We start from the raw sequence: 25,991 nt of genomic DNA, 5'->3' as shown, positions 1-25,991 counted from the left end.
GGGGACCATTACCGTGGTCCTCATGGCCCTTAGATCTACCTGGAGAAGTGTGGCTCACTGGTTAGAGGAGGCAGACCTGGAAGCAGAGGTCAGCCCGGGACCAGGGTTCAATTCCCGGCTCGGGGGGTCTTGAGTCCTAAAATGTCCATGGACTCGACAATTCTCGCTCCGGTGCCTACTCGTTCACGGGTTCACACTCTGCGACTCTGGGCAATAGCTTGCTTAATCTCCACAACGGCCCCTCGCGGCGGGATGCCTGGCTTTCACCTTGCGGATACCCTGCCGGGGTTATCTCACAGGGGAATACCAGGACGGGTTCCCTAAGCAAGCGCTTAGAAACCGCTTGGTGATTTGCGCTATATAAATTCCTGTACATTTACATTTACCTGTCCCAGGTGAATCGGTGCAGTCAAGTGGTACAAGTCAATCGATGTCTTCTAATGAAGGAAAAACATCGAAAGGGTTGTTAAGGGGGACAGAATAGTTAAACTGGCCCAGTGTTTGGGATGTCCCTCGCCGTTCAGCAGATCTAGTGACATTTATGGGTCGATGGAAATACCCCAGGGGGAGAACAGAGATTTCATCCCTGGCGTCAAGGTCCCCTGCCCGCTCCAGAATATGCTGAACCTAACCGGGGAACCTAAAACCTAGGACCACACAGTCGCCCCTAAGGGACTTTTGGGACTTTCCTACCCATGGTACTCTGCGAACCATTTTAAATTCAGTGAACAGTTGGTTCTTGATCCCTGTCCTTGAGCTCAGTAAATGTACAGCCTTGTTTCTCAGGGTTGACCAGTCCTCATATGCCTGCGATGCTAACCCAGGGACATTACCTAGGACTACAGTGTATGGAGTGGCTTCTGGGGGAAGATGTAGGAAGTTAAAAGCATTCTGAGCACCTGCAGGACATTGTTGTTGAGGGGAGCGTGTGCGAGTTTCTCTCAAGACATGCAGCGAACTCAGTAGGCTAGTACCTCCCCATAGCAAGGAGACATTGTGATTATCAACAGGGACTAGTTTGGTGTGATTCGGTGCATTGGTTAAGACCCTCTGTTATGCAGACCCATCCCCACCCCCCTGAGAAGAGATGCCCCGCCATCCGTCTTTGCGCTGGAATTGCTCAAGGTATTATGGGATAGGCCCTGCTCCATTTTGTTGAGTTTATCTTCTATCAGACACAATTTTTACATCAAGGGGTCAATTAGGTTTGAGATTCCCTGCACTATCCGTGTGTAGAGTGTTTCCTCGTTAAATGTAGGTGGGCTCTCAACCGCATGGCCTGGTAGGCTACCACTAGTGGTAGCTGATGTGGTTTGGCAGCACCTGCCATGCCCACTTGAGGCTACCTTCCGTTTGACTCCCCCTGATGGTTGGGGGGTGGCCTTCGATGGACCCCAGCGTTTCCTTTTCTTCGAGGGTGGTTCCCCTTTTTCAGCCTGCGTTGCTTTCTTGCCCCTGGTTATAACCATTGTTATGCCTGAGTTGGAATCTGGGCTAGATGGAGTAGTTGGGAATGGGGCGTTGGGACCAGAAGTATACTGACTTAGGGACGAGGAAGGTATGACAGAGGGAGTATCTGTTTGTGTAGGAACGGTGGGGGGAGCCAAACTACCATAGGTTAGGGCCATTTGAGGTTCTAAGGATAACCTGCGCTCTGCTAGTTGGATCTCGTGGATCAGCGCAGATTCTGCCCTAGTCAAAAAGGCTTTAAGGGTTCCCACCACCCCCCCTCCCACTCCTGCCTTACGTTTGCACGATGGACCAGCCCCCACAGGAGGCATAGCAGTGGATCAGAGAGGCTAAACAGTACCTTGCAATTAAGAGTCTAATGTACATAAGGCAGCCCAGCCGAGCCTCTTCCTGTCTCGGATGGGCTCAGACGGGCCAGTCCTTGGTCCGGGCTTCGTCTGGACTACGTCCCACGTCGCGGGGTAGAGGCAGTGCTTAAATGTGCATGTTCATTTCAGCTCCTCCCCCTCATTAGCAGCAGCGGGATGGAGCGCTGTGCACCCTGGGCATTGAAGTCCTTTGGCGGTGGCAGACGCGAAGCAATCCCTGGGACCACAATCCCACCAGGGAGACTCAGAGGAACTGGTGAGCTGGGATCAGCACAGGCATCAAAAATGCAGAAGAACACACCCGCGCCGCGGGGGAGAGGCGTCTCTTAAATGTGCGTGTTCACTTCAGCGTCTCTCCCTCGTTAGCAGCAGCGGGATGGAGCACTTTGCACCCTGGGCGTTGAGTAGTAGTCACATTTTAGCAATCAAAGGGACTTGTCAGTTTTTAAAACTTTTTTTCTTCCAATCACATTTCTTTAAATTTGAAAAGTAATAGTCCTAGGTGCCCTCTTTAGGTTATATCCTTTTAAGGTCAAGACTAGCAGCACGAAAATGCAGCTCTACGAGGCATGATGTATTCACTTTTAAGGGCTTTGGCCAAGCCCTCACTGACAGTTGGTTAAAGTGTGTGTCCTTTCTAAAAGCTTTCTTCTCTGTGGTTTCTGGTGGTTATATGTCCCACTTTCTTGTGTCTTACTCCTCCCCTGGAGAATTGGTCTATTAAGGTATCCTTTCTCTAAAAAAGTATTTCCTTTGTGTTTGTGCACTCTTTGCAGCTTGTACATAGAATTTATCTTTAAACATGGCGGCCGCCTGCCTTTTATTTTTCTCTTTATTTACTTTTGTAACATGTACAGCGTTCCGCACTTTAGCTTTAAGCATAGGAAAATAAAGCATGCTGTGCCGTGAATTCTACAAAAGTAAATAACTAGAAAAGAAATACAGGCGGACGCCTTTACATTATTGCTGGCTTTACAGCTTGTGTGTCGGCTTTAGATTTAAATATGGCAGCTGTCTGCCTTTCTTTTCAATTTTAATTTTTGAACTTTTAGTCACTTTAGAACGAGCACTTGTGCCGATCGCGCTCTCTCCGCGCTGTCCCTTGGACTGCGACTTCCTCCTCCTCTACCCTGCTTGTGAGACTCTTTCTTCCCCCGAATCGCTGTGATTGCTTTAAAAACACTGCATTCGCGCATGTGCCAGTAGCAGCAAAAGCAGTAGCCTCCAAAACCTGTGTGCTTTCTGGGCGACAGGGCTTTTTTTTTTGGGGGGGGGGGGGGGGGGGCAGTATAACACAGTATAAGAAAAAACTAACTAGGGTATTTGTGAAGTAGATTCCACACCTGCCCTGCTCTGCCCCCCCTTGATATTCATTGCCTATTCACATGGGACTCAAAGGAATTTACGTCCATCATCTGTGTTCATATCGCTGTCCTCTATTCTTCTATTTTCCTGCTCGGTTCCACTGTCCCCATTTTTTGTGTACTAAACAAATGTGGACGAACCCACTATGTCCGTATGGTACAATCACTATTATGGTTAGTACATGGACCCATTAGGTGTGTTTAAAAGACCCCTCACACACTAACCTGGTTGGTCTCATGCTTCATCATTGGGGTCCCAACTTGAAGCATTACACCAACCAGGTTGGTATGTGAGGGGTCTTTTAAACACACCTAATGGGTCCATGTACTAACCATAATAGTGATTGTACCATACCTACATAGTGGGTTTGTCCACATTTGTTTAGTCTATCATTATATTAGGGATATGGACGCACCCTGCATTTCCCTTGTTCTCTCATTGTTTTCCTAGGATATTTTTAAATACCATCAAGGCAGTTGTTTGAAAATAAGCACCCAAACAATAAAGGACTTAACAGTTGCATGCTGAGCTTTGCTGTGAGTAGTTAATTATTCATGAGCGTTGTGCCTGCCTATGAATTAGTCAGACGTGGCGCTTTACGAATGCCAAACAGCTGAAGAACCATTTCACAGTTACAAGTAACGTGTACTGGAACACTGCCATGTGCCTCTAGGGAGACCTTGTGTGCGAATATAATCATATAGACGCATCCCTATATTTGGGCACTCTCGTTAGGTTCGTCCAAAAACGACAGACTCCACTGTTTAGAAATGTTACTTTTTCAAATTCTTTATTTATCACTTGAATATTTATCCTTGCATATTCAAATTGATTGATTAAATCATCGTTTGTCTTTCAACATATTCAATTAACTCAGTGAGCTGCTCCAATGCATTTCGGGCAGAAATGCCCTTTCTCAAGGAGCCCTAGAGAAATGACTTTAGAATCATCTGAAGTAAGTAAAGTAAAGTAAAGTCCACATTTGTAAAGCGCACAATCACCCGTAAGGGTCTCTAGGCGCTGGGGGGCCGTCGGGAAGATTAAGCGAGCTATTGCCCAGAGTCACATGGTGCTGGGCTAACCTGCCGCCGGAGCCGGGGATCGAACCGTGGTCCCCAGATTCCAGCGTCAGTCGCCCTGGCCGCGGCGCCACACCTCTCCCCAGAAACCTATTGTAGGGAAAGTCAACTTTCCTAAAAAGTAAAGCGCAGGTTTACAGTTATAAAGAACATGCGTTTTTTTAGAATTGGGGATTAAAAATAAACACATGAAAGGCTTAGAATGTACAAAAGTATGCAAAGTGTAACAAAGTCTGCGTGGAGGATTCTTCACATGGGCAGGTTAAGGTGATAGCAGTCTCAGATTGGCCATGGGGAAAGCTAAGGTAACTGTATGCTGCTGCCAAGAAGAAATCTTGTTACACTTCCTAGAAGTTAGTCATGAGGATACAATATGGTTCTCTCTGGGGTGCTTAGGAGAATTTAATAATCCAGCATTGTCGCTTATGCAGCTCCTCCACCACCCATAAAATGAAATACTTGAGCCAAATGTATCTTTAACCCTGGCTGTCTCTCCCATGTTTTTTTTTTTTTTTCAGAGTTTTATATAGCGCGAACTAGAACCGATCGGAATCAGTTAGAGCGCTTTACATAGCACCAGTTACGTTACATGAGGACACACTTTCATTTTTTTTTTTAGGCACGGGGAGATTAAGTGATTTGCCCAGAATCACAGGGGTTTTTTGGCGTCGTTACCGAGACTCGAACCCAGATCCCCAGGTCCGAGGTCGAGCGCCTTAGCTGTTAGGCTGTTAGGCCAACCCCTCTCCCCTCTGGTGATCTGTTTAAGGACGAGAGAATAAGTCCGGTCTACCAAGGGCCAGCTATACGCTTAATATACTTAAGCCAAGGGATTTTATATCCCTGACCACAGGCTAAACAGTCTTCAGTGATGGAGATTTAGCGAAGTGTGGATATTTGTCCAGACTACTAGTCACAAAAGTATAGGAGCTTGTTTAATATGATCTCCCACATAGCTTAAGCTTACGCCTTCATGTAAAAATGAGTACTGCAAGGTGGTAGCCCTAAAAGGCATCTGCATAATCTACTGTCCTCTATCTGCAATCTGTGTATTTTGCTATAGCCCCAGATGACCTGTAAATTAGAATTCCTGCTGAATATTAAGTAAACAGTATTACTTGAGGCTTATTTTTGGAGTCCAGTGAAAATGTTCACTTCTTCCTTATTCCTCTCTGACCCCCATTCCTCTCCTTGAACTGTTGTTCTACACTCCCGTATTCACTTTCGTAGTCTGTTTCATACAGTCTTTTCCCCATTTTGTAAGCTTGTATGGGAAGTTCTAATATTGGGATTGGAGCACAAGCAAAATGTGCTTGTAAACCCATCTTTTACCCTTTAAAACTAACTTTTCGTTCACTGCTTAGAGGTAGTTGTTCATAAGATTCCCCTAACCTACAAGCAGGGCCACTTTAAATTGATAGTTTGTCGACTAAAGAACGACATCAAAGTCGACTACACATTGAGCATGGCCCTGATTCAGATGGAAAGCAAAGTTTTAGTAGCATTGAATCATTCGCTGGAAATGCTTATATTCTCCTGTACAAAACATGAAACTTTTATCTAAGAAAGTATTTGAAAATGTCAGTACTCTGTCTGAAATTCTATTTTCCTTGCTAAGTGTTTTAATATCTCTTTCATCTGTGGCGTTGTCCCTTTTTTTCTCTCCACCTCCGTTCTTTATAATCCTTTGTTTTTATCAACAACTTAACATCTCTCTTTGAATATTTACCTTTGCTGATCTGCCTCTTAAGTTGTAACCTCTCTTGCTATTTTCGTGACAGGATGAGCTTTGTAACTTCACCTGGCAGGAGGTCCAGGACCGACTTGTCTCATTGCAGCGAGAGCAGCAAATGTGCGTCCACAAAAAGGAATTGACAGAACTAGACATATACCACCGCATTCTACGCTTTAAAAACTACATGGTGGCAATGGTCAACAAGTCCCTGTTGCCTATTCGCTTCCAGCTGCCACTGATGGGTGATGTCATCTTTCTTACCCAGGGCCTGAAATACAATCTGGAACTTCTCTTCTTCTGGGGGCCTGGCTCTCTCTTTCAGAACAAGTGGAACTTGCAGCCAAAGTACAAACGCATGGGAAATCGCCTAGAGCTGGCCCAGCAGCTCAGTCGCAACATCTGCCTCTTGGGTTTAGCAAACCTCATCCTCTGCCCTTTTATTTTGGTTTGGCAGATTCTGTATGCATTTTTCAGCTACACAGAGGTCATCAAGAGGGAGCCTGGAAGCTTGGGAGCCAGGCGCTGGTCACTTTATGGCCGCCTCTACCTACGGCACTTCAACGAACTGAATCATGAGCTGCACACCAGACTGAGCCGTGGCTATAAGCCAGCCACCAAGTACATGAACTCTTTTACTTCCCCCCTGCTGACTGTTATTGCTAAAAATGTGGGTTTCTTCTCTGGCTCCATTCTGGCTGTACTCATCTCGCTAACTGTGTATGATGAAGATGTTCTGACCGTACAGCACATTCTCACTGCCATCACCATTCTGGGTGTTGTCGTCACTGTGGCCAGGTAAGCCCATTTTTTTTTTTGAGTGAATGTGTCCCATCCAGTGTGATTTGAAATGGGATGCCAACTTTCATTCCTCTTGTAAGCAAGAAAGTACCTTGTGTATGCCATGATCAGAGTACTGTTCCCACTATGTACCAGCTTCCTCTCTACGCAGCAATGGTTCAAAATGGGCATATATTGAGTGCAGAAGTAGAACAACCACTTAGAGAATGGTTTAAAGGTTATATTTTGTGTCCCCAAATATGTACGTGGTCGATATTTAATAGTTGCACATCTTTTGCTTATCTCTTGTAGCAGATGATTTATCTCAGAACATTCTTTGGTCTTTATTCTATTTCTTTATATTGACTAGTGATCCTACTAAATTATATCCACCGCACTCTTTTTCATCGTTAATTTTAGCCTTAATGGCTACTGGAATGATGATGACAAATGCACACCTGGGTATCCTAGAGCTAAGCTTTTTAAAAAAGCAAATGGGATATCAGGAGAAGATGACAGACTGACAACGGATGAGCAACAGGATTTAGGATGGAAACAGAAATGTTTTGGGAGACTTACGGAAGGCCAGAAAGTTCCTTTGATTTCTGAGTGCTGGGGCACAAGGGGCTTAATTGGAAATAATCTGCCTCCTGATCTGAAATGCCAGACCTTAGCACGGGATGGGATATCAGGATCAACATTGTTATGGAAATAATGGGGCCGGAGGAATGAACAGCAAGGTGACATAACCAGAATGCCTTGAAAATAGAGTACAGGGAGGTGAGAAGGCAATGTAATTTGCTAAGCTGATTGGTGGTAAATGAGTGGCCAGGAAGACTAGAGATAAGATAGCAGCATTCTGGACAGTTCAAAGTTGAGACGGCAATCATTGAGGTTGAGGTAGTCAGTCCAAAGTGTAATTATTTCCATAGTCTAGACGAGAAAGAATAATCGATTTAACAAAAGTTTCCTATAAGCAAAAAGGAGTCAAATGTTTTTTATAAGAGTCTGATGCAGCAGAAGCAATTGTCAGATACTTCAGAGTGCTCAGAATTGACCTCTTGTTCAGACGTACACTTAATATCGCTAACTCCCATTTCATGTCTTTTAAAAGCTATTTCTTCTAACCTAATGCTTTATCCATGATTTCTTTACCTGCAGCAAACTATTATGCTAACTTGGAAAAGTGCTTTGGATTAGCTATTTTATCTTTCCAGGGCAAACCTTGAACAAAAAGGGAGTTGCCTACCTATCAGGCACTGAACTCGTAATCTCACCAAAAGTAAACTAAAACTTCTTCAACTTTTCAAATCATGCTAGAATACACTTTTGGGAAGGAGTTCACACATCAGTGTTGTAGACATTCTTGTGGAACTTAAGGGCAGATGAGATGAAACAAAAAATGTTTCTTGCATTTGACTAGCTTTAAAAGTGTATGTAAATATTTCCCATGTCACTTGTCTGTGTGAAGACGTTTCTGTTATTCCATCTTAATTATATTGAGATTTTACCCATCAATATCATTAATGAGACTCTGGCATAGTGTTTACCTCATACTTTCATTGATACTCCTCGAATAAGTCCATTTGGGGCATTATATTGTTAGTATTAACTGCATATACCTAAATCAGCAGCCTTTCCCAGGTCCTAAATTCCACCGTCCTAACCCTCAGTATAGCTGCAAGTTTCTTCCTTGCGTATTAATCCCTCAATAAGTATCACTGTATCCCTATCCAAGGAGAACACAACCTGTTCCTCAAATATCGGATCTGAAATGGATGCATCTCACAGTGGGGTGATTTAGTGCAATTTGGGTGTCGATAAGGCCCCACTCCTGCCTTAATGGACTCCTTTCCTTTGGATACTTACATTTTATCCATTAGAAATCTATTTTGTCTGAGAAGCTGTAGAGCAAAGTCTGGTAATAGATGTGATCCAATTGTTGCTTGATAAATTATATCATAATTATAGCTATAAAGACTATGATTTGTTTTAATGGGCGTGACCCAGTAGTAAACATTATGTTCAAGCCAGGCACAATCCCTCGTCTTCCAAGTTATTAAGGAATTTGAAGCTTGGAATACAGATAAATCTTGAAGCACTATATCTTGGGATCTTGCGAAAAACGTTTTCTTAATGTAGATCAGTATTGCATCACATATTGATTGTGTTTGTTTCTTTTTAAAAAGCTTTCAAATTCCACTTTATAATCGTGTCCAGTTTCTTTTAAATACTAGTGTCAAATAGTAGAGGTTTTGTCTGTAGTAACCACACTGTCTAAATTTCCCTTCATTATTCTGTGAGAATTATAGGGCTCTCTATAAACGTGTCCTTAATTGTAGGGTAAAACCGGTAATAACCAATATCAAGGATACTGATGACCGGGACTTTAAGACGCATGTTCTTACTAACATCCTAACTAGAACTATCAGCCTAGCACTAGGCCAGCTATAGATCGCCTTTGGCGTTTGTTTAAACTTCTTAGTAAGAGTGTATTATATTATCACTGTCAAAAGGATCACTTAACACAGTTGATTGGTTTTTCAGTGTTGACCTAGCAGTATGCTAGAAGAAGGTATTATAATTTACATTAATTAATTCTTGGGTCAGCACTATCAAATGTTGTTAACTCGTTTAGGGGAGGAACGAGAACTGCCCTGCATAATGACAGCGATCCAGATTTGCTTGCCTTAGCCACAATATTTGTAAGGGTATTTCAACCTGTTGAGCCCTACTCTGTGCCTGCTGTTGCCTGACCGCCCTTGTGGGCCAGTACCTGCAGCCTGTGCTGCACTTGCTTGAGGCTTAGTGCATTACATTCACAGCTGTGTTGTGAGCGCTGCACTTCGATGTAACAACAGATGGGGATGGAAGGTTATTTTTTCCTGTGTCTGCAGACACGTCTAGCTTGGTTATGATGGCATTGTTCTAGTAAATAGATAATTTGAGCTATTCCAAGGATTATTAATGTTAGCCCATTAACAGGAGATGCTGTAATTTGACATCTGAAAGGCTATTTTTGTCATCTCACCCACTGGGCTATTTAACCATGTCTTTCTACAAGACAAAACAGACAGAGAGCCAGGAACTAACTGATTTTGGAATTCTCAATTCTGCACTTTGGCGCTGCAACATAGGGTACCGCCACCTATTTGTTTCAGCCAATAGCATGTTGCATTGTGGGGCTTGTTCTGCTTTTAATATCTTCATTATGGAATGCAAACCCCAGCACCCAAAGCGCTGTTGGCTAAAATTGGCAACAAGTGACGTACATGACACTAAGGCACTTGTCGGCGACCTTTTATCATTTTACAAAGACGCCAACTCTATTCCAAAAACAGGTTAGTGAGTAAAGCCAAAAGTAAACTCTGCTCACATTTTGTGAAGGTTCACTTTTCACTCACATCATGCTTTAACTCCTTGCCTGCTTTGAACGTTCCGCGCAGGTGCGGAACGTTCTATTGAGCGGACGGGGCCGCGAAGTTCAGCGTACGTGCGCTGCACTACCGAGGTAGTGCACGCGACGTCCGCTGAACGTTCGCAGCACTTAAGGGGTTAAAACAAGCATTTACAATATGGATTGTTTTTTTCTTATGTGAAGTGGAAAATCTTATACCAAGCTTCACACCACAATAAAGGTTCAAAATGGACAGCGGCAGTGCAACTTTGCCTAACACAAATATTAAGTAAAGGACTGTTGGCAGCTGCTGAAGGAACATCACATGGTTCTTTCACACATACAGTGCAGGTACAACACAGGTAGCTAATGTACAAAAGAGTGAGAGATATTAAAGGAATGTTGTATAATTTAATAAGCTGACATAAACATACAAGATGTGCAAACCTCCTGCAAGAAATAGCCAAACCCTGTATGGAATTACATATATTCATGTACTGATATAGGATGAACACTCGCCTACCTCGTGCAGTATGCTTAATCAGTGGGTTCTATATCTTGCACTTGGATGCATTAGAGAATACTACAGTTCACATTTCATACAGTCTCCTTGTTATAAGGTTCCCTAGTTTGGGTGAGGTTATGTCCCTTTGTAAACTGTTAGACATATATTAAAATTGTAGGTGGGTGAGCGCAACATGTTTATTTTTTACCTTTGCCTCCCTACCGCAAGATTAACATAAGGGAGCCAAGCAATGGACATTTCTCTTGCCCATCATCTGTTTTCAGTGCTTGAATATTGCTGAATTGATTAAGTGAGGAGGAAGTATCCCCTTCATTGTTTCATAGAGTCAAGTCAGTAAACTGTGGAATCCTAGCATCTTTAAGCTTCCCAATGTTTCAGTCCCAATTTCCTCCAACCTGTTTTCAGCCTGTAGTGCTACAACTTTTCTTAGGGTTAAATAGGATCCCCTGTCTCCCGTAGATCACCCTCCTAATTTGTATGTGGCAACAGAGGATGTGCACATTGAGGCTCGGTAGCCTGATATCTGTCTCTGCTTCAGCATAGTGTCATTCGGTTGTAGTATCTCTGATTTGTATAGTCTGAATTGACAATGCAGCTGTCACCAAAAAATGATGTGAGAATTACTAAGAGTGGATTTTTCTCCGCCGACATGTTGGGAGCTAGGAGTACATGTTTTAATTGGGTAGAAGTTGTGTACTTCCACAAAAATGTGTTTACCCTCCATGCAGGTGTGATCATTTTGTTTATGTAGCCAGCTGCCTGAGCGCGAACATACAGGGTCACAACATTAACCTTGTATTGCAATTAAAGTCTCTTACATAACTAGATAATTTAGGGGTTTCTTTTTTCTGGCAATAGCACAGATGGGAGGAGGGCAACCATGAAGACTGTATGTCAATCCAAGCACTCTCCCCTTCCATCAATAAATTTAGATTTCAGACGTTGTTTGCGTTTGAGAGCAGTATGGAATGCCCATGGCTACACTGAGGTGTATTCCTGGCTTGACAGTTCAAATTATGTAATCAACCAAGAATAACTTTCAGAGTACTACTGAGAGAGGAGATTAGCCTCTGATCACATTTTGGTTTCCCTGAGTACAGTATTTGGTTGGGCTGAATTTGTTTGCTGTCACTAAAAAGATTGCTTTATGGCACTTTTTGGCGTGTGCTAAACTTAATACTTGATACAACAGAATTGAGTTGATTATAGTGGCAAGTCAAAGATTATGGTTATAGGCCTTACCTGTTTATTGTGACATTTTATTATAAAGGTACTAGACCTGGCATATGTATAGTCAATAGGCATTTAAGTGTGGATTGTTATTGCTCCATATTAAAGACTACCTATAGATGTTTTAAAAAAAATCTTTTTATTAACATTGCTCATATCTTCATACATCACAGGACAGTATTCATAAAGTATGTGGTAGATTTGCAGTTTAGAATACAGTGTAAGGCATTTGAAGGCACAATCGGGGCATACAACTGTTAAGATCACAACCCTGACCCTCCCCCAAGCGCCCTATACTTCCGCCAATGCCCCCAAATTTTCTTCCATTTCTTAGTGCAGCCCCATCTCTTATAGATAGTTTCCTCGGCCCTTTGGCACCAATCTAGGTCGCTCATCCATTGGTCCCACTGTGGAGGCGTCTGTGACCCCCAGCCACTTGCTATGTTCCTTTTTGCCACCCCGGCTGCCAACGCCAGCCAGATCTCATTATATCTAGACCAGTCCGAATCGTTCTTGATCATTAGCAGCAGCCACCTGGGCTCTAGCGGGACCTGTGAGCCCACTACCGTTGACATTGTGTCCGCGACCTTAGTCCAAAAGGGCACTATTTCTGGGCACTCCCACAATATATGGTAGAAGGTGCCTTCCTCCCGACATCCCCGTGCACAGAGGGCTGACTGACTTCTTCCCCAGGCATATAGGTGGGTACGGGGTAGTGTACGCGATGTAGGATTTGAAGCTGCACTAACCGAAACCGGCAGCAAATTGCTATCTCATGCGGGCTTTGCAGGGAGTCCTGCCAGTCGTCATCTTCCACGTCACCTATGTCACTCACCCACCTTGTCCGCAGTGACGTCAGTGGATCAGGCATATTGTTTGAGTTTGCGGTATATTGTGGAAGTGGGTTTCTCCAATATTGGGTCAAGGAGCAGCCTATCCTCCATGGGGGAATACTCCGGGATTGACGTGTCACTCCTTATGTGAGCGCGCAGGGCATGGGAGAGGCGTATGTAGTGGTAATGTTGAGAGTCATGGAGATCGTATTCTTTTTTAAGGTAGGCGAAGGATGGAGGGGCATCCCCTTTCCAGACATCTCCCAAATATTTAATGCCTATGAGTTTCCATCCCCTGAACTCAGTCAAACGAGTTACTTCTATTAGCTGGTCTCCATGCCATAAAGGGGTTCTACCCATCAGGGAGCCCGACCACCCTAGGAACTTATTTGCCTCCCTCCAGCACTAACAACCACCCCTGTGTGAGACGGCCAATCTCTTCTTGACTTCTCAGCATAGAGCAGTGGCTCGCAACTTCCACCAGGCATGACCATCCGATCGACTCTATAGGCCGGTTCCGACCGATCCGCTTATATCCAATCGTTGACCACCTGTAGTTGTGAAGTCAATAATACAAATTGACGTCCGGAAGGGCCACACCCCCATCGTACACCCCTCTCGTCAGCTTATGCAACGCTATCCACCATCCCAGAGCAATGTCCGTAGTGCTTGTGTAATTAGAGAGAATACCCCATGTGGAACTGGATATGGCGTGTTTTGCAGAATACAGAGAAGTCGCGGTAGTGCTGGCATCATAAATATTGCAGCTTGGCCCATGAGGGAGAGAGCCAGCGACCTCCAATGGCTCACGTCAATCCCCAGGCACATCAATTGGGGTTCCAGGTTCCTAGTAAGGAACTCTGCCCTATCTCTAGTGATGTATACTCCCAAATCTTTAAATCTTTTTATTGCGATTGAGGCGGGACACCTAGTCTGCATCCGCGGGGGGGGGACCCGAGAGTGGATAAATCAATGACTTTGCTCAATTAATGGTATAGCCCGAGTAGCTACCGAATAATTCAAAGAGGTGTAGTGTCTGCGCTATCGAGTGGTACGGTCTGGCCATATATAGCACAATATCGTCCGCGTACAGGGAGATACTCTCTTCCCACTCGTCAGTCAACGCCAAGCCCCAGAACGACCTGTCCCTCCTAATCCAATGAGCCAAGGCAAATAGGAGGGGGGACAGAGGGCACCCCTGTCTGGTACCCTTCCGTAGAGGAAATGTCCTGGACACAACGCCGTTAACTCTCACCCTCACTACTGGCTGCTCATACAAGAGCCGCGCCCAGCTGCAGAACGTTGGGCTGAATCCCAATCGCTGGAGCACCATGAATAGGTAGGGCCATTCGATACTAGCGGATGCCATTGAGGCGTCCAGCGCCATCAATGCTGCCTGGGTGTTCCCCACATTCTGCATCATATATAGTACTCCATAAAGGCGGCATAGATTGTGACGGGTGCTCCTGTGCGGCATGAACCCATATTGATTGACATGCACAAGATCCGACAGAACCGATAGCAGCCTATCCACCAAGGCCTTAGCCAAGACCTTGGCTTGAAGATTAATAAGTGAAATTAGGCGGTAGGAAGAGCGTTGATCAGCCGGCTTTCCTATTTTGTTGATTACGACAATCGTGGCCTCTCGTTGATCAGGCGGGAGCCTTCCTACCTCTCGCGCTTCTAAGTACATCTGAAGGAGGGGGTCAATGATGACGTTTGCCTGCCACTTGTATATTTCCACTGGGAGCCCATTCGGTCCCTGCGCCTTCCCGGATAGGAGGGAGTTGAGGGCCCCTCCTATTTCCTCCCCGTTAAAATCTGCCTCCAGGCGATCTCTTTGCGCCTGGGAAAATGTGGACAACGCGAAGTCTTGTAGGAACTCTGCGCAGTCCTGTTCAGTCCTGGTGCAAACCGGGGTGTATACCCCTTCAAAGTAGGACGCAAAGGCTTCTGCTATGTCTGTACTATTGGAGGCTAATGAACCTGTCCGATCGCGGACCTTGGCTACCCATGAGCGCTCCCTGTCCCGCTGCTCGAGCCACACCAGTAGCTTCAGGGCCATATCTCCCACATCATAAATCCGATGTTGTGTGGCAAGGGAGTAAGCGCGCGCCTCACTCTCAGCCAGAGCCCTGAGCTCCTTTTGTTTAAGAGCCAAGGTATGACGAAGTAGTGCCAGCCTCCCATTCAAGCCTCTCTATCTCTCTTTCCAACTGGCTGACCTGTAGGGACTCCTCTTTCTTTTGGGCTCCAATCAGAGCCTGGGCTTGCCCTCTCAGAACAGTCTTATAGGCTTCCCATAATGTGATATGGGACTCAACTGAACCCTGATTGTCTTCAAAATAGAGCTGGGAACCCTCCGGGAGTTTATCACCTATGGTTTCATCCTGGAGGCGCCACGGATCTATTCTCTGGAAAGACTCCCTGTTGATCACCGGACCCTTAAGAGTAACGATAAAGGGAGTGGTCAGAAATTCCCGGGGGCCAGGATGTGAGGCTCCGCAAATTCGCCCAGTTGATCAGTACGCGTGAAGAAGTGATCCAGCCAGGAAAAGGACCTGTGTCTAGCCGAATAGAACGTGTAGTGCCGGTGTGAGGGGTGGTGTGTGCGCCAAATGTCTCTAAGCCCCAGGGCCGTAATGAAGCCTTGTAGCCCACATTCTCCCCTGGATCCCCGCCCCTCGCCCTATTGGTCCAAGTCAGCGTCCATTACGGCGTTGGCGTCACCACCTAACAGGAGGACACCCCAGGGAAGATCTGCCAGGAAGGATCCCAGTCGTGTACATGTCGAAGAGTGTAGACCAGGCAGGATGTAACAGGAGCCCAGAACTATGGTTCGCCCCTCCCACCTACCTGCCACCGCGACCATACAGCCCATATCATCTGTCCATGTGCCAGAGATTACCATAGTCAGGGTGTTGCAAATTAGAATACATACCCCCCTTGAGCCCGAGGTGAACCCCGAATGGGCCACCATTTTATAGCCAAATGTGTCAAGGGCCTTACATCTATTACCTCACAAGTGCGTCTCCTGGAGGAGGACCACATCTGGGGAATGCCTTTTCAGGTGCATCAGCACCAATGTGCACTTAATCTTGTTGCTCAACCCATTCACGTTCCACATCCATGTTTTAATATGTGTCTGTTCACCCATTTATGTCATGGGGCCTCCATCTCCTCGGATAGTCAGTGACCCACTGTGCCATGTTAGACCAATTCCCACATGCAAAAGAACATGGTTGATATTGAGCTAAACATACCCACCTCCCAAAACCAACCCCCATCCCCCAACCAACTTCCTCCTCCCCCCTCCCTGCCTCCCTACTCAGTGAGTCCCCAACCTCCCACCTTCCAAACTTCCAGAGTGCCTGTCATCCCATCCGCCCCAAATCAAACTTGAAGAAGGAACTTAAGCTTGCAGTCAGCAAAAAAGGTTATACATGACTAACGAAAGTCTCACCCAGTATGGTAGGTATATACGAGCAACCCTCTGCCAACTCCCCTGTTCCACCACTCCCATCCCCCCTGGCCGCGATGAGCCGACATTGTGGATGTTGCATCCAATTATCAACTCATAACATAATAGAGACAATTGAATTCAGTATCCTGGATTTACCTAATGGCGCCTTTATGCAGCCCCAGGTCCCAGAAACCCTTGCAGACCCCTCCAGCGCTAAGGACAGGAGTCACCTCAAGTAGCAACGCCGACTATAGTTACTTGAGCTCACTCTGATCCTGTTCCTGGCTGTGCGATGCTTGTCTGTCCGCACCCATCGTGTCTCGTCCGGGTGGGTGCTGTTCGGCTGTGTGCGGGCCTCCGTTTCTGCCCACTGTCTCCCATCCCTCCCTCCAGCCAGTCACTGGCCTCCTCAGGTGACTCAAAGAAGTATGTCTTGCTGCCATCCAAGATCTTGAGGCGAGCTGGAAAGAGCGGCAACACGGGTAGAAGTAAGGCTTAGGATTATGCGGACAATAGCGCCGCGGTGAATACCTACCGATTGTCAGCTCATGGGGCATATCACGCTCGCCACAGCAAGACCGCATTGAGGTCATCATTTTTTGATATTTTTGCTTCCCTGGGGCCAGCTCATGCCCTGAAGCTAAAACTAACAGTGGATTTTTACTGCTAGTTTTTAGGACGACAGGCTTACAACACTTAGCAACTGAGCTTTGTTCTAGTAGGGACCATTAGAAGGTCCTGATGAGTAGGCAGTAGGGGACTGCCTACGAAACATGTAGACCAGGTTGTAGCGAATAGCTCAACCCCAAAACCCCCTTCTTAACGTCCCCAGCTAGGGAAGTGAATAAATTGTTTTTTTCCACTAGCCAGAGGATTTTTAACCCTTTTTTTTATTCCCACACATCGTTAGGTCCCTACACTTCACTGACACCACCCACCTTGCACTGTCACATAGTCCTGTCACCTTACTAGTGCTCCCGCGTAGTCGGTCAGGTCGTAGCACACCCCGCCCCGTAGAGGGACGGGAAGACCCCAATGATGAAGCATGACACTACTGGATTTTTTTAGTGTGTGAGGGGTATTTTAAAAAGCACATTGTGCTCTCATCTTTACTACCCTAAGAGAGAGTATTTTTATTAGATACCCACAAAAAACAAATAATACAAATATATCACTACACATTGATAGAATCTCTTTGTTTATGTAAATCAGTTTGGAGGGTGATTCTGTCAACACCTCTGCACTTCCTCTATTGTTTTGGAAGAGCTGGAAAGAGCATCATGTATTGCACTCCTTGTTCCCGGAGGGCTCTTTTAATCCCTTCGAAGGACCTCCGCTGGCGCTGAACATGGAGAGTAAAGTCCAGGAAGAAACGGATGGTGGCATTTTCAAACTGAAGATCACCGGCAACCCGTGACGCCTGTAGGATGGCATCTCGACCTCTAAAGTTCAGGATTCGGGCAAAGATAGTTCGTGGAGGAGACCCTGGCTTAGGCTTCCCCCCTAGTGCGCGATGGGCCCTCTCAACTGAAAAAAAGTTGGACAGACGCTTCGGCTTCAAGTGGTTGAGTATCAAGTCCTCTACAAACCAGTCCGTGGACGGCCCCTCCATACCTTCCGGGACCCCCACTATGCGGATGTTGTTGCGCCTTGCCCGTCCCTCCTGGTCCTCCAGTCGGGCATAGATGTCGGTTTGATTCTTCGTTAGGGTGGCTACTTGATCTTCGAGTCTTTGTCTTGGATTGAAGACTACCAATCCCTGTCTCTGCCACAGCCACCTTTTCAGACATCTTCCTGAAGTCCGCGCGCAGTAGGTTGACCTCCTTCGTCACTGAGTCCAGCTTGGGTTCCAGGGTTCCGCGTAACTCTCTGATAGCCGCCCTGATGTCTCTGAGCGAGGGGTCGGGCCATTGGCCACAGGTTCCCCCTGTTGGCTTCCACCCGGATTTCCATTGTTCCTTCCCATGGCCACTGTGTACTTATTGATTTGATTGGACTGTCCTTGTCCTAGCTGTCGGTTGCGGCCCATATTTGGGTGCGCAGGGCTATCGAACATGTTGTGGGGAGCGCCTCTGACTGTGTCGCTGTGTGCCTGTGGGGCCCTCAATCGTTCACTAGGGGGCCGTGTCTGCTGCTTACAAGAGGCCGGCAAGGTTTCCACTATGACAGTCCTCCCTCCGTCTCAGATCAACTCAGACACTTTGCTGCTTGGTGCTGTCTCTCCACAATCCTTCCGTCCGGGCCACCCGGGCCACCCCAATTGTCATTTTAGGCCTGCCCCACTCCTGGCCCCGTGCTTGGCAGCGGCGAATGACTGCTGGAATCCAAGCTTGTGTTGCATTAGAAGTAGGCACCTCCGATTCCACGGGCCATTATGCGTGGAGACCTCACTCCCTTTCTGCTCTCCGCACTCCTCTCATGCCATGGTCTGCCCCTACCTGTGGCGTTCCTGCTGCTCTCTCATCAAGCTCCTGGCAGGGATCACACCGCCTTGATCGGGCCTCTGCTCCTGATGGCCTCACAAGTTCCGAGTTCATTTGGGCACCGCTGAAGCAGGTTCCAGCTCGTGCGTGGTCCGTCCCGCCAAACCGAGACCAGCAAGGCCCGCACCACTGTCTGCACGATGTTCGCTGGCGGTCTGCTCCAGCTCCATCCTGGGCCCAGATTGCGCCGGAGCCAGAAAACTCCGTCCCCACAAGCCTCCCCACGAGGAGACCGCTCGCTCTCACTGCTTCTTGCACTGAGCTCACCGCCTTTCAATCTCTCTGCCTTGTGGCCTCACAAACTGGTTTCACGGCGAAGCACGCCTCTCCAATCGTCTCTCCGCCCCCCGGCAGACGCGGTTGACTCCGGGACTGCGGGAAGTGAGCAGGAGCAAGTTGCTTCATCTCTCCCCACTCGCGCCGCTGCCTACTACCTCCATAGGAGCCGGCTGAAATCGCTCCCGGTACCTCGCTCGACTTCCTCAGGCAGGGGCTCCCACAGTCGCTGCGCTCTTAAGTGACAGGCGCCATTGTGTCATGACGGCTCGGGCGGCCCGGACCTCCATAGTCAAGTGTTAGGATGCCCAGGGGGGGCAGCCTCCGGTCTCCACTTTACCCACTGCCTCCTGAAGTCTACAGATGTCGTCAGGTGCCTCTGTTGCTCAGGATAATGTCAGATTTGGATTCTTAAGCGCCGACTGCTAGCGCAGCTCTCCTAGCGTGCGGCCATTTTCTGCAGCTGCAAGCCACGCCCCCTATAGATGTTTTTTTTAACTGTAATTTCACTGATTACCGTAGTAGGTAACGGTTTTGGTGCTGTCTACCCTCTTACACAAGCCCTGACGGTTTTCTCTCTGATGATTTTTGTTAGGCCCTGTCGAGTGGTGTTGTAGATTGTTTTCCAAGCTGTATTTGTCTACACATTTTTTATCTTATAACTGTATGCATGATGGTTGCCAGTGTATGTGCACTTGTATAGGCCAGTGTTGGGTGTAAAGCCAAATGTGACTGTGAATGCAGTTGCAAAATGTTCGCATTTAACCACCTACTTCAAGTAGGTGGTAACCCATTGGCAAATGGGAAGGGGTCCCTAAGGGACACCTTCCCCTTTGAGGATGTCAGCGAAAACTTTTTTTCAGAGCAGGCGGTGGTCCCATTGACCACTGCCTGCTCTTAAAAAAGGAAAAGAAAAGTTTTCATTTTTATATTTTTAAATGCAACCTGTTTTCCTTTAAAACCTCTAGGCTACCTAGTCTCTAGAGGGAGCTTTGCGTGGGGAGCTGTATTCTTACTGCTCCCAGAGCCGTACCTGTGCTCTGCTTAGCTTCTGATGCCCTTCTCCTGTTGGTGGAGCCATCTGTTGCAGCTCTTCCAGAACCAGCCAGCAAATTACCCCCCTTAATGCACTCCCCAGGGCCTCCTGGCGTCTTGAGGGGCATACGGGTGGTAGTGAAGCCTAGTAACAGTCCATAAAAGTCTTAGGGGAGCATCTAGGACCCCCATCAGGTCCTTACCGTTCTTCGGGGGCATATAAGGACCCACATCACGGGCTCTGCACATACCAATCATAGTCTGGGGTTCAGCTGGGGTCAGTCAGAACTAATTATCAGAGGCATATTTCCTCCCCACCCTTTCCTTTCCCAGGAACCAGGTCAATCCCTGTTAATTGCCCTTGTGTGTGGGGGAAGCCTTTGATCCCCTTTGCTTTGGAGCTGAAAAATTAACTTGGCCCGGTAAGGAGGGTAGGGAAACAGAGTCCAGTAATCTGATTATGAGACGAGTCAAAGAATTATGACAAATATTGAGGCTCCATAACATGTGAATATGGGTTGTTGGGCACTAGGAACTTATACTCATGGTGCATGTCTACACCAAGATACCTTGTTGAACTTTGTAGGCCTAAGTAGTGCAAAACTGTATTTAGGGCAAATTTTACCTATAGTGTATAATATTCTGAAAACACTATAGACCTTCTGTAAGAACTGCAGACCTGTATAATGAATGCCCACTCCTAATGTGTACCCCAGGTCAGTACTGATTCCTGAAGAGTCCTTTTTGCACCATGCTACCTGTGCACAGATACCGGGCTGCAACGATGATAGTCTCACATGTGCAACCCGCACATGTGTTTACATGTACCCAGCCCTGAGCCTCTTACCCTAGCTGTGCAGCAGTGGGTTATTTTATAGGCAGACAGTGGTGGTTATCACACTTAGCCTCTTCACCACAAATTTCCTGTGCCGTGAGACTGCGGTAGTGAGACTTACAGTAAAAGTCTAAAAAATCGGTAGTCCATTAACAATACTGGTGAATTTGATGGGTGTAACCCATTTACTACAGGTTTCATTTGCAGATGTCTTTCCAGGCCTACAGAAAGCTGACAATATTAGACCCCACACAACTCTAATTCCTGTCATTTGAGAACAATCCCTCCATTCACATGCTTTAATGTGGCTTTGAGTACAGAACTGAATTTACTTACTATAAAATATCCAACCCTTACATATAGCCCCCACCATTACTCCCACAGACTGGCACCCTACCCTGGCTTTCAGATAGCTCCCTGTAACAGATCTTCCCTTCTTACTTTTAACATATGAGTGTAATTGATCTTGAATCCTTGAGATTCTCTATCAGACCACTGGACTCTGTGCATTCCACTATCGCACAGCATATATTAACCTACTTGCTATTGTGAGAGGCCAGGCTTTCTGGGCCCTTTCCATTACACCCTTTTTTTTTATAGCTTCTACCTTCAAAATGGAGACCTCCTCCTGTCTTCTGCATAACCTCTTTTTCTTTTCATTGTTGCAGATCCTTCATTCCAGATGAGCATATGGTGTGGTGCCCAGAACAGCTGCTGCAGTGTGTCTTGGCACACATCCACTACATACCTGACCACTGGCAGGGCCATGCTCATAAGTCTGAGACCAGGGACGAAATGGCCCAGCTCTTCCAGTACAAAGCGGTGAGAGATGCTTACTTGAGTGTGTACTTTTTTTTAAGTACTCTGTCTTTTACAGATTGTTCCGCAACAGCTTCTTAAATCTCTTGACCAATCACTTTCTCCTTCTGTTTTCTCTCTTGTACACTCCACAGTTCATATTACTTATAAACTTACAGTCCAGTCTCTTCTATACTGATTAGATGACCTTCCCAGCAAGGGGTGGAATTGAATACTTTACACACCTTTATTGAGGATTTAGACACAACAAGATTACAGAATTGCACCATGACAAAATAAAATGCATTGCGATACGATATACAAGATCGAAGGCTGCCACTTACATGCACCACAAACAATAACATCAATGAAATAGGTTGGAAGAACACCAAAAGCAATGCGAAGAAATTATCAAGAACTACACCACACATGAAAGGGGGGAGAGCACGGAGTGGGGGGAGCGGGGGGAAGGGGAGCAGAGAGGAGGAGACTCATTGACCTTCACCGGTGGCTGCTGTGGGCGGAGCACCGGCGGGTATCGCGGGAGAGGTCGCCGGGTGCTGGGAAGTATGACTGAGGAGATAGGAAATAAGCGGACCCCAGATATCAAGTGGGCTGATCTAGCAGGCATTAGGTCCCAGAATTCGGACAAGATAGCCTGTCATCGGGAAGCATCCTCCAACCAAAGGACTACCTTCGGTGTGGGTCGGCGACCCCAGCACATGGAATCCCTGCGCCGCGAAAGAACAAGCAGCATAGCAATCAGTCTACGAGAGGCATCAGGGCAAAATTTGACAAAGCCTTAGAGGCAAAGCAGAGGATTGGGTTGAAGTGAAAATTAAGTGATTTCAGAAATAACAGTGCATACCTCACGCCAATATGAGGAGACCTTGGGGCATAGCCAGGCAAGATGGGAGAAATCGTCCGCAGGCGCAGAGCAGCGCAGGCATCTGTCACTAGTAATGAGTCCCATTTTGTGCAATTGTGCGGGGGTCCGGTAGAGCCTGTGGAGATGTTTAAAATGGATAAGGAGCAGACGATAATTAGGGGAGAGGCATTTAATCTGGGTGCAGCAGTACAGCCAATCGTCCTGGGAAATTACGATGCCTATCTCCGTCTCCCATGCCACGCGGGCCCTGTCAGTGGAGTTGGAGGAAGCCGCCAGCGTGGAAGCATAGATTTTGGTAACCAATTTCTGTGGAGAGGGGACGTGTAGAGGAGATTTAGAGTAGCCATCGAGGGGGGACGCTGGGGGAAAGAGAGATGGAGCTTCTTACAGACCGCCCGAAGCTGATAATAAGGCAGAGTGTCCATAGGACCAGAGTCAGCGCTAGTGTATAGAATGTGTTCTCAGGGTAGAGATCGGACACAGTGGAAAGCCCAAGATGAGTGGCATGCTTCGCCATCCCCGAAAATTGAAGAGGAGGAAAAGCCAGGTGTTAAGCAATGGGCATCGCAGCCGCAGAGAGCATGTACGGACCTGAGATTTTCCAGAGCCTTTCCCAGGCCCAGCGCAGGGTCTCGACTGTGTCGATCTCAGGGCGCGGAGGCTGCGCTGGGGCAAATAAAGTGTTGGAGAGCGTCCAAGGGGCAGCCAGGTCAGCCTCGACTGCGACGTGGGGTTGAAACGGAGTGGGAGGGCACCAGAAATTGAGAAAGCTGGCCTGGGCGCTGAGGGCATAGAGTTTGAGATTGGGGGCACCAAGACCACCGTGCGACGTAGGGAGAGTTAAAATATTATATGCAACCCTGGGTTGAAGGCCGGCCCTGATCAGAGCAATCACCAAAGTGCGAAGTTTACGGAAAAAATGAGCAGTGAGAGGGATGGGAATATTAACAAATAAATATAGGAACTTCGGGAGCACCACCAACTCTGCAATGGCTATGCGACCGGCTAGAGAAAGTGACAAACGACTCTAGAGAGGAATCTTGGACTCCAGCCAGTCCACCACAAGTTGGCCCTCCAGAGCTCATCAATGTTCCTACTCAGCCAGATCTCAAGATACCTATTGGGCTCGGTAAGAGGGAATAACATAGACTTGCTCAAGTTGACCTGGATGCCGGAGTAGCCTTCAAAATGTATCACCTCACGAACTAGAGGACTGAGGTTCTCCCAGGGCGGCGTACGTATAGGGTGATATCGTCCGCGTACATTGAAACAAGTAGAGCATGAGCCACAAAGCCGATGCCTCTCTGGGTGTGATGCTGACGCAATCGAGTTGCAAGAGGTTCCATTGCGATGGCGAAAAGCATTGGGGACAGCGGACAGCCTTGCCGAGTACCACGCTAGATGGAGATGGGATCGGCGGTATGGCCGTTAAGCCGAAATAGAGTGGTGGGAAGAGTATAAAGAAGTAGCACTTTACGTAAAACAACCGGACTGAAGCCCATGCGGGGAAGAAGATAAAAGAGGAAGGGCCACTCTAAGGTGCTTTAGTAGCGTCCAACAAGGGCGCCACTGCCGGGAGCGTCAGGTTTATTTGATGGAGGACGGAGAAAATGAAAATGGTCCGAAGATTATGGGAGGTGGCATGGCCTGGGATGAAACCGGACTGATTCGGGCGGGCAATGAGCGACATGAGGAGCAAAAGGCACGAAGCAATCAGTTTGACAAAAATGTTGTTACCTGTGTTTATGATGGACAGGGGGCGATAAGAGTCCTGCGATTCAGGTGGTTTATCTGGCTTTAAGAGCAAAGTAAGTAAGGCCTTGTGAAGCGATGGGGGGAGTTGCCCAGTTTCAAAGGACTCGTTATACATGGCGGCAAGGTGAGGAACCAAAATAGGGGCAAAAACCTTGTAGAAGGAGGCCGGCAGGCTGTCCAGGCTAGGGGCCTTATAACCGGGCATGCCATTTAGTGCTGCTAGTATCTCTTCTTTGGAGAAAGGCTCGTCAAGGAACTCCCGGTGGGGATTACCTAGCCATAGCAGTTGGAGGGTGTCAAAATATTTATCAAGGACCTCGTGCGAATGGACTGAGCCGGCCCTGTAAAGTTATGTGTAGAATGAAATAAAGCTTCTTTCATTTCCTCAGGCGAGGTTGTTCGATCAAGTCCGCCGTCACGGAGGGCGTTAATATAAGAAGCCACCCGAGGCGGACGAAGAAGGTTGGTCAGGGTTTTGCCAGGGTGGTCGCCCTCGCCAAAACGGCACGCCTGAGCCTCCCTGCCGAGAAAGGCAAGGTCTCTGTCGGCCTCATCGGCGAACTCAGTCAGTTTACCTCGGATCTGAGAGAAGAATCAAGATCCTTGATCTCCCTTTATAATTTGTCGAAGGTACCGCGTATGGATCGAAGGACGCCAGACTGCTTAGAGATACACTCACCGTGAATCACGACTTTAGAACTCTCCCATAGCGTGGATGGCGAATCAACCAAACCGTCGTTTATCTTATTAAATTTGTGATTGCAGTCTGAATTTCATCGCAAAACATCAAGTCGCTGAGGGCATTAGGAAGGAGCCGCCAAGAGAAAGCACGGCAAGGAGAGTGTGGAAGGCAGAGGCCTAAGCGAACAGGAGCATGATCAGAAAGAGTGTGCATCATGTGATCTACGGAGGTGAGCCAAGCCAAGGTGTCCGGAGTAGCAATCCAAAGATCCAAACGGAACCAGCAGCTGCGGGAGCCAGCAACACAGGTACCCTAGAGCGCGCTGGGCGAGTGTCTCGCCATGCGTCGTACAGAGAGTTGTCGTGAGAATGGAGTTGAGAAGGGCGGTGGCGTGCGGGTGGAGGGTGCGAGGACCAGATCAATCAAGGGAAGGGGAAAGTGTTATATTAAAATCTCCACCCCAGCGCCGCAGGGCTGAGAGCAGAAATGTGGTGCCAGACTTGTGTGAACAAAATCAGGGTCGTCACAGTTGGGCACGTACAGGGCAGCAAGTGTCAGGGGCTGGGCGTGAAGAGTGCTGTGGAGAATTACGATGCGTCCCCCACAGTCGACAATTACTTGTGAGGTGTGCCAAGAGAGGCCCTTACGTAACAGGATGGACACCCCCCGGCAATAGTTCGAATAATAAGAGGAGTACATTTCCCCCCAGTGTCTGGAGAGAAGCCGAGAGGAGGTGGCGGGCATGAGATGGGTTTCCTGCAGGAAACATTCGTCCACTTTGCGACGGATAAGGTGGGCGTGGACCAGTCGTGCCTTACGGTGGTCTTTAAGCCCCTGGACGTTTCAAGTCCAAAGGACAGTGTCCGTCATGGTGCTGTGTCAGGGGGGAGAATATTAAGCGAGTCAATAGGAGAGAAAAACGGTGCGTAGCAAAATAAGGATTTCTGTCCTAAATGGTGCACTGGTGAGGTCAATGCGGAAGGCGTGAAGGCGCA

General features: G+C 47.4%; 1 protein-coding gene across 3 annotated transcripts in view; it reads left to right on the top strand.

The window, feature by feature from the left end:
- ATG9B (autophagy related 9B) overlaps positions 1-25,991 on the top strand; it is a 282,068-nt gene that overhangs the window by 138,006 nt on the left and 118,071 nt on the right. For all 3 annotated transcript variants that reach the window (XM_078662776.1, XM_078662774.1, XM_078662775.1), the window contains exons 7-8: positions 6,064-6,812; positions 21,541-21,694. In XM_078662776.1, the coding sequence (XP_078518902.1) occupies positions 6,064-6,812; positions 21,541-21,694 (903 nt within the window). The remainder of the gene's footprint in view (positions 1-6,063; positions 6,813-21,540; positions 21,695-25,991) is intronic.

The sequence above is a fragment of the Lissotriton helveticus genome, chromosome 10 (genome assembly GCF_964261635.1).
Source record: "Lissotriton helveticus chromosome 10, aLisHel1.1, whole genome shotgun sequence".
In the NCBI taxonomy this organism is placed as follows: domain Eukaryota; kingdom Metazoa; phylum Chordata; class Amphibia; order Caudata; family Salamandridae; genus Lissotriton; species Lissotriton helveticus.
This window is presented reverse-complemented; position numbering and strand designations above follow the sequence as displayed.